Below are 9,296 nucleotides of genomic sequence, written 5' to 3' on the forward strand. Positions count from 1 at the left end.
TTCCTAGCGTGACCCCTGCTGCTGCAGCAGCGGGGTGAAGAGCAGCCCCTCATCCCCTTCGCTCTCCTGCCCACCACAGCAGCTGGACAGCATGGCCACCGAGCTGGACCGTCGCTGCCCCATCTGCCTGGACACCATGGATGACGCCAGCTACGTGATGCCTTGCCTGCACCAGTTTTGCTTTGGCTGCATCCAGCGGTGGGCTGAGAGCAGGCCCACGTGCCCCCTCTGCAAACGCAGCGTGGGGTCCATCGTGCACTCAGTGCGTTCGGACGACAGCTTTGAAGAGCTTGACGTTGGACGGCAGGAGAGGGCCAGAACAGCCCCCCACCACACAACATCAGAGCAAGAGCAAACAGGGGTGGTGCCCATCTGGGCATATATTTTCCGCCTGCCTCCAGCTATGCTTTGGCCCCTACTGCCGTGGCTGCGCCGGGAGCTGAGGCAGCTCTTCAGGTCTGACCACAGGGCAGCCTCTGCAGCACAGCGCCACGTCATCTCTGGCCTGTGCTACTTTGGCCTGGATGAGAGAGCGCTGACTCTGTGGCTGCTCTCCTCCCTGAGAAGCCGGACCGCCAGCTTTGTGCGACGGCTCGTTGTACAAGCTGCGTGGGTGTGCAGTGGGCAGGTGCAACATCTGCCTGGCTGGGAGGCCTCCCATGCTGCCACAGTATGGGAGGGCAGCCCCGCAGCTGCCCGTGGTGCAGCTGCCCGTGGTGCACAGACTCCCGACCCCGGCCCACAGCCCTCCAGCAGCACCGGGGAAGACAACGTGGAGGGAGAGCTTCCTGTCCCCTCAACTGCTGCCCTTAGTGAGGGTCCCAGCCAGCCTCCGTCCATCCCGGCTCCATGGCAGACCGGCCAAGCTGCAGCCCAGCAGGAGCCGGGGGAGGCAGTGCCAGGTCCCTCAAGCACCGGCACGGGCAGGGAGCGCTCACGCAGGGTGCCTCGGCGACCTCCGAAGAGAAGGGCCCGCAATTCTGAGGCCTCTGCACCTCCTGCCAAGAGGCCACCCCATCGGCAGCACTAGGACACCGCCCCAGCAGCTGGCGAGAACAGGGCTGGGCCTGCAGCTGGGGCACAACCAGCCCTCCGGGGCTTGGTCTTTCAGACCACAGAATCACAGAATGGCCCGGGTTGGAAGGAACTTCAAAGATCACGAATCTCCAACCGCCCCACCACGGGCAAGGGCCACCAACCTCCACGTGTAACACCAGACCAGGCTGCCCGAGGCCCCATCCGACCTGGCCTTCAACACCTCCCGGGACGGGGCATCCACAGCTTCTTTGGGCAGCCTCACCACTCTCCCCGTAAAGAACTTCCCCCTGACATCCAACCTAAACCTTCCCTCTCTCAACTTCAAGCCATTTCCCCTTGTACCTGCTGTTATCTACCCTTTCAAAGAGTTGACTCTGCAATAAAACTACAGAAAAGTCTCCGTGTTGCTACCAGTGCCTTTGTCAGCGCTGTGCACAGGGGAGGTCTGACCTCTGCTGGGCCTGGAGGCCTCCCATGCTGCTGTTACCGTTTCTTTAGAACCTCCCCTCCCTTAACACACTGCAAAGGGAAACGTTGACAGAGGAGCACTGCTTTATTTCTAAGCAGGTCCTGTCTGGAGCACCACCTCATTTCCTCTTCCCTCCAAGTCCTCCAGAGATGCCGCCCCTCCCCCCCCTCCCATCAGGATACTCACAATGCCCATAAGGGACAGTAAGCGGGACCAGAACATTAACTCTTTAACTCCCACACTGGTCCACATGATGTTCTGGTGTGGAATACTGAAGACAAAAAATCACCAGTCTCCCTACAACGGCTGGCCCTTCTGTGAGCCCAAGGTGGGTCCATCCCTTCCGGTCACAGACGGAGCACGAGTGCCAACAACTTGCCTGCGCTCCCTAGGCCAGCCTCTCCCCTTCACCAGGTGCTCAATCACCAGTGCAAGCCATGACCTAACGGTTCCCCTGCAGGAGGACGCCTAGTGTCCACCTGCCTTCTACTGGTTGGTTACGGTGCTGGAATCGTGCCCCTTCAAGGGCATTGCTCTTATTAAGCACTACACCTGCAAGTTACAAGCAGAATGATAACTACGATCAAAACTGGCAAACAACTGGCTCTAACACACCACTGCCCCAGGACAGCTGCCCCTGGCCCAGCTGCCTCCCCTGCAGAAGCTTCTACCTCTGGCCCACAGCCCTCCTGCACTATGGACCAGAGTAGATGAGGTTCCACCTGCAGCTTCCTGCCACTTTTTCAAGGGAGAACTTGACAAGCGTGGTCCTTGCCTTCCAGTCTTGCAGGACCTCTTTCCCCTCAACAACCACGGGGCCCGGCCCTACACACCTGCTGGGGCGATGGCCTCTCAGTCGGCTTCACAGAATTGTGACAAAATTAAGGTTGGAGAAGAACTCAAAGCTAATCAATTCCAACTGTCAGCTCATCCTCTCCATGCCCACTGAACCTTGTCTCTAAGTGCCACATACATCTACGTGCTGCTTGATCTCCTTCGGGGACAGTGATTCCATCACTTCCCCGCGCAGCCTGTTCTAGCACCTCATCACTTTTTCAGATAAGAAATTTTTCCCCTACGCACTTCTTCATAATTTTCTCCATCCTTTGCTATCAGTGGTGGAAGGTCTGCAAATCCTGATGTAGTACATCTAACTGAAACGTTAACAAAGAATACAGTATTCCCTTCATGGAATAATTTCCTGCTGACTTCCTTACAATAAAATGATGAAATAGCTGCCTTTTCTTTCTTTGAGTTGTACATTTGTAGAATCATTAAAGGGCCACATCCTCATTTAAAAAAAAATGTAAACTTTGAGCATGTTCTTTTCTTTCTTGCTCAAAATTACTTCTATTGGAGCTGGAGGGCCAGGATTACCACTGATCATTAGCATCTCATTGCTGATAGCCACCAGTGTGTTTGTTGGCTGTCGCCCCAGGGAAATTAACATTCAAATATCTGATTGGAATACTTTTCCTTCTTTCCTGAATTTCGCCTACTAAATTAGGACCAGAAAAGTCTGGTTCTCATTCTGCGTGTGGAGATCATCCTTCTTCAGGAGCCCACCATATATCTGACAGGGGCTGCAGATGAGCTCTGAAATACGCGTAGGGCTTCACCAGTATAGAAGCTGTTATAAATCCCTGAATATGCACTGTTCACCATCTCTTATAGCTCTCAGATGCTGGCTTGGAGCAAATAGAACAGGCAGCTTCTCTCCATCAGGGACCTGAGAAGAAAGACGGAGCTATGAACTTTCAGGGATTCGCACCTGAAATACAGTGTCACCTTCAGCAGCTCCTCCATATTCTTATTAGATGGCAGTTCCCTGCTGCACTCTTGGATATGTACTCTGAGAACTGCTTCGACAAAGTGCCATCCCAAGGGACCTAGACAGGCTCGAGCAGTGGGCCCCGATGAACCTCACGAGGTTCAACAAATTCCAGTGCAAGGTCTTGCACCGGGGTCAAGGCAGCCCCCACTATCAGTACAAGCTGGGCATTAAAAGAATAGAGCACAGCCCTGCTGAAAAGGAGCTGGGGCTATCGATCGATGCCTGGACATGAGCCAGCAATGTGCAGAAAGCCAACCGTATCCTGGGCTGCATCAAAAAAAGCGTGGTCAGCTGGGAGAGGGAGGGGATCCTGCCCTCCTGCTGGCAAGACCTTACCTGGAGTATTGCATCCAGGTGTGGAGTTCTCAGTACAGGAGAGACACGGACCTGTTGGAGTGTGTCCAGCGGAGGGCTACAAACATGATCCAAGGGGTGGAACGCCTTTCCTTTGAGGACACGCGGAGAGAGCTGGGGCTGTTCATCGTGGAGAAGAGAAGGCTCTGCGGAGACCGGATTACAGCCTGTCAGTATCTAAATGGGGGCTATCAGAAAGAAGGGGACAGTCTGGGATTTGTTGTGACAGGACAAGTGGACATGGTTTCCAACTAAAAGAGGGGAGATTTACATAGGTTACAAGGAAGCAGTTTTTTTACCCTAAGAGTGGTGAGGCACTGGAACAGAGTGCCCACAGAGCTGGTGGCTACAATGCAGGATCTTTGGATACGTTCAAGGCCACTTGAACTGGAGCAGTCTCTGAGCAACCTGATCTAGCTAAGGAAGTTCCTATTCCTTGCAGGAGAGTTGGCTAGATGACCTTCAAGTGTCCCTTCCAACTGAAATGATTCTATGATTGTGCATGATGGCATCCCGAGGAAATAACATTTGTTAAGTAAATTCTAGAAGAAAATAGATCCTGTATTTACTAAGGCATCTACCCACGCGAGTTATTTTCCACAGGAAATACTAGGATATTGTAAGGCCACACAGGAAGAAACCAAACTAGAGGCCGAGAGAGAGGAACTCCAACATGCAGACCAAGAGAGTAGTACCTGCTAGAGTACTTTGTACTGCCTCTTACTACTTACACTTACGTTTGAGTGGTGAACAGAAATATGACTAGGTTAAGTTTCTCGGACTCTCTCATCTTTACTAGCCATCACGTGGGTTCCATCTGGCTCCAGAGTGCCAGAAGCCTTTCTGAAACAGGTGACGTTCATCTTAGCCTCCACCCTCTATGCTCATTCCACCTCATTTTAATACCAGTCAGCCATGAAGAACACGCCACATGACTTTGTCCCTCAAGATCAGTGGTGCACAAGAATTTCTGCCCAAGGTCCTGGAAGCCTGAATTCTGCGACAGAACGAGAGGACCTGGAGTTGCCCATTGTGCCTTGTGATCTGTTGGAGAAAAGCAATTGGATCCAGATTCCAGATGTGCCTCTCACAGCGGAGTGGAAGGCATATTGGTGAGGACTTGTGGCTAAAACATACCAACAGGCTGGGAAAGATCCAGGGTTGAGTTATGACAGCCCACAGATTGCAGTGATGAGGCAGGTCTGAGATCCAGCTGTCCCAGCAGTTGCCCCTGGCCCAGCTGACTTCTAAGTGCACTCTTGACCTTAGCCCTCAACCCTCCTGCAGTATTAAGGCAAACAATGTGCACAAGTTCATGCCTGCAGATTTCTCCCGGTTTTTCTGGGGAACCTGATAAACTGGCAGGACCTCTTTCTCCTAGTGGCTCAGCAACCATGGGCCCAGGCCCTACATAGCTGCTGAGGTGAGGGCCTTTGAATTGGTTTCACAGAATCACAGAAGCACAGGATGACTTAGACTGGAAGGAACCTGAAAGATTATCTAGTTCCTTTCCACCCACTAGATCGGGATGCCCATAGCCCCATCCAACCTGACCTTGAACACTTCCAGAAGTGGGACATCCACTACTTCACTGGGGAACTTGTTCTTGTGCCTCACAAATCTTTGAGTTAGGAATTTCTGCCTAACATCTAACACGAATTTCCCCTCTTTTAGTTTAAAGCTGTTCCCCTCTCTCCTATCACTATCAAACAGTTGTATCAACTGCACCATCAGCTTGGTGTCATCAACAAACTTGCTGAGGGTGTCCCTGGGGGACAGCATTTATGAGCAGCCTCCACGTGGACATACATCTGTTTACCTCAAATAGGCAGTCCACCAAATATTATCCACAAAATAGTCCACCCTTCAAATATACATCTCACCAATTTAGAGATAAGGATGTGGTATAAGACCATATCAAAGGCTTTCCACAAGACCAGGTAGATGGCTGTCTTGGATCACTTCCTTCTCTCGCATGTGCCATAACACATCTTTCAGAAGGATCTGCTTCTTGATCTTATCAAGCACAGAAGTGAGGATCACCAGCCTATAGTTCCCTGATTTTTTTTTTCCTTTTCTTAAAAATGGCAGTGATGTTTTCCTTTTTCCAGTCACTGGGGATTTTGCATGACAGCCACACACACTCACACAGATGGAGGGTGGCTTAGCAACCACATCAGTGTCTTCCTTCAGAACCCTGAGATTATCAGGCCTGATAGACTTCTATACATTCAACCTCATGAGGAGGTCTCAGACTTGCTCTGTTCTTACAGTGGGATAGATTTATTTCCCCCAAACCCTGCCAAGAGCTTCAGGGACATGAGAGGCATGGGAAATTTGACTGCCAGTGAAGAATGAAGCAAAGAACTTGTTGAGTACCTCTGCCTTCTCCATGTCTGTTAAAGCCAATTCTCTCCTCTCATTTATCAGAGGGGGTACACTCTCCTTTTCCTACCTCTTCTAAACAATATATATATAAAAACTATATATTTTATATATATATATATAAAATCCTTTCTTGTTATTTTTCACATCCCTCATCAATTTTAGTTCCATCTTCACCTTGGTTTTCCCAATCTCATCTCTGCATGTCTGGATGGCGTCCCTGTATTCTTCCTAGACTTCCTTTCCTGGTTCCAGTGCTTATGCTTTTCTTTTTTTTTCCCCCTCAGCCTGGCCAGAAGCCCTTGCTCATCCTTGCTGGTTTCCTGCCTCATCTGCCTGATTTGCTAATATACTCAGGGATATAGAGTTCTCTTGAAGTTCAGCATCCTGACTCTGCTCTTTACCAGGTCTATTTATCATGTAGCCAATAGCTGATAAACACAGACATAATGACTTCTAGGTGGCACATGCTCTTCTGAGCAAATGTGTTTTATTCAAAGTGTTTGTATATAAATTGTAAAATATTTTTACAGTGTTACCAGTATTTTGCAAATACTACTTACAGAATGAATACTTAAAAGAAAGCCTGAAAATAAGGTATCAAAATCACACTAAAAGCCTGGTGGATGAGGGAAAGACTGTTATAGTCTACCTAGACTTCAGCAAGGCCTATGACATTATCTCCTAAAGAATACTCCTGGAGAAGTTGGCAGCCCTGGCTTGGAAAGGTACACTCTTCACTGGGATGAAACCGCCTGGATGGCCAGGCCAAGAGAGTAGTGGTAAATGGAGTTAAATCCAACTGGTAACTGGTCACAAGTAGCATTCCCCAGGGTTTGGCACTGGGGCCTGTCCTGTTTAATATCTTTATTGATGATCTATACAAGGGGATTGAGGGTGCCCTCAGTAAGTTTGAAGATGACACCAAGTTGGAAAGAAGTGTTGATCTGCCTGAGGGTTGAAAGGCCCTACAGAAAGATCTGAAAAGGCTGGATTGCTGGGCTGAGGCCAGCTGGATGAAGTTCAACAAGACTAAGTGCTCTCTACAGCTACTTGCAAGGAGATTGTGTTGAGGTAGGGGTCAGTCTCTTCTCCCACGTAGAAACAGAATAGGAAGGAGTGGCTTCAAGTTGCACCAGATGAGGTTCAGCTTGGATATTAAGAATTTCTTCTCTGAAAGAGTGGTCAGCTGATGGAATGGGCTCTCCAGGGAACTGATTGTGTCACTGTTTGTGAAGGTGTTCAAGAAACGTTTAGATGTGGTACTAAGGGACGTGGTTTAGTGGGGAAATACTGGTGATAGGTGGACAGTTTGACTAGATGATCTTGGAAGTTTTTTCCAAACTTGGTTATTCTATGATTTTCTGATAAAACAGTGTGCTACATAAAGCCTGGGAAAATGCTGTTGTTAATCTGCCCATCATTCAACTGAATTGATGTGTAAGACATCTGCCTAATATCTCCAGTGTGGCAAGATTTATTCTTATTTGTTTGTTTGTTTATTATTTATCGAATGCCCATTGTCACTCTACATTACATACAACAGATTGGAGAAATGGGTATTATCCTAGACTTTCACATAGAGCAGAGCAGGAGAAACCTTTAAGGAGCTTCTTCAAAGGTAAAGGAGAAGACACTGTTTAGAACTGCTTTATTCCTCAGGCATCACTCATTCTTTAATTTGATTCATTTAACTAGGTTTCTAGGGCTCCTTGTTACTGTGGGAACATGCTGCTTTCTCCTCTCCCTCAGGTAAGACTATCTGTGCCACCAAATCATATGTCATTGTTCTGTGAATCAGTTGTTAGAAAAAAGTGAAAAACACATGCTCATATGTGCAGCTAACTGCAGTAAAGGAATAATATAGCTGTTTTACAAGCAAATTCTGGTAACATTGTTTAGGAAAACCTAAAACATGAATCCCAGATCACAATAGCATGGATTATGTACATCACCTTTGTTACAAACATTTAGTTCCCCAGCTTCTATACATTTTAGATAACATAATATATATGGCCAGGAGAAACACTGCCTTCATCCTACTTCTTCATGCTTTAGTGTTTTAAGACGTAATCTCTTACTAAAATCATGAATAGGATTAGAGATTGAAATTATTATTACTTAGGGTAGATTAAGACTTGTAAAAAGACATTCAGAAGAAGATATGAATGATATGAGCCAGGAATTAATTTTCAGATCAAGATAAAAAGTTACTTGCTTGCTTTGCTGTGACAGAAATGCCCCGAACAAAAAGGCACTAAATTTCTGTGTGTGAAGTCAGGCTTTCCAGTAATACAGATAGTAGACACAAAACCGAAGCATTTACAAGTGATCAGTCTAAGAAGAAGGCAGAGAAGTTCAAATCCCACTTTGTTCAGTTCCATTTCATAGTGGAGTCATGTGTTTTGCTTCTCTTTAGTGCAGTCTTAAGGCTGTTCTTATTTTATGGTGAAAAAAATTCTTCAGTATTATTCTGATAGGAAACCAATAACAGCTCTAAAGACCAGAAAAGACTAGAAAAATCTTTCATCTCTGAAGGGTACTAGATTTGGAAAGAAAGCTAGATTTATGACAGATGTTATTTTCAGTTATATTAGGGAACATGGCTGGCAAAAACAGTTAAAACTTCTCACAGATCCGAGACTGCTGTAACTCGTCCATTGTAAATTTTTCATGTCTCTAGTCCTATGAATAATGGAATTACCAAAGCAGAGACATGATTGTACCAAAAGAAAGCTGTAAAGATGTGCCAAATCCTAATGAACAGTTTCAGAATTGCATGCCCATGGGAATCTCCATCGTCTTTCCCTCATACAAGACAGATTCAAGTAGATGCTTGTCCATTGCATGATTGCACTCTGGGCTACAGCAGAGCAGATCCTTGGTGCAGATGAAATAGCTGAGACAATGAGAACATTTCTGCCTGCAGTTAATGATAACCTTATAAAGAAAAATCAGAGCTAGCTCTGAGATGGAAATTTCATGAATGCTGTATTATGTCTCCTGTTTAAACCAGTCACAGTCTTCATAGCTGAAATGAGGGGTGAGAATTGAATGGGATCTGGATGGCAAAACATGCTAAAACTTGGTGGGAACTGTTCACTGTACTCCTTCTTGTCTGTTACAATTCTGACTGCAACATGACATGAACACAGTTTACTTTCACAGAAATGAGAGGATTTTCTGCAGCCAGCCGATCTTCCAAACTGTGAAGCT

General features: G+C 47.3%; 1 protein-coding gene across 1 annotated transcript; it reads left to right on the forward strand.

Moving 5' to 3' along the window:
• LOC146542318 (uncharacterized) lies at positions 1 to 1,320 on the forward strand. Its single transcript, XM_085213259.1, has one exon. It carries the CDS (start codon positions 92 to 94, stop codon positions 1,028 to 1,030), a length of 939 nt encoding a protein of 312 aa, XP_085069385.1. The 5' UTR covers positions 1 to 91; the 3' UTR covers positions 1,031 to 1,320.
• Positions 1,321 to 9,296: the final 7,976 nt, after the last annotated feature.

This window comes from Meleagris gallopavo, chromosome Z (assembly GCF_905368555.1).
Source record: "Meleagris gallopavo chromosome Z, MGAL_WU_HG_1.1, whole genome shotgun sequence".
In the NCBI taxonomy this organism is placed as follows: Eukaryota; Metazoa; Chordata; class Aves; order Galliformes; family Phasianidae; genus Meleagris; species Meleagris gallopavo.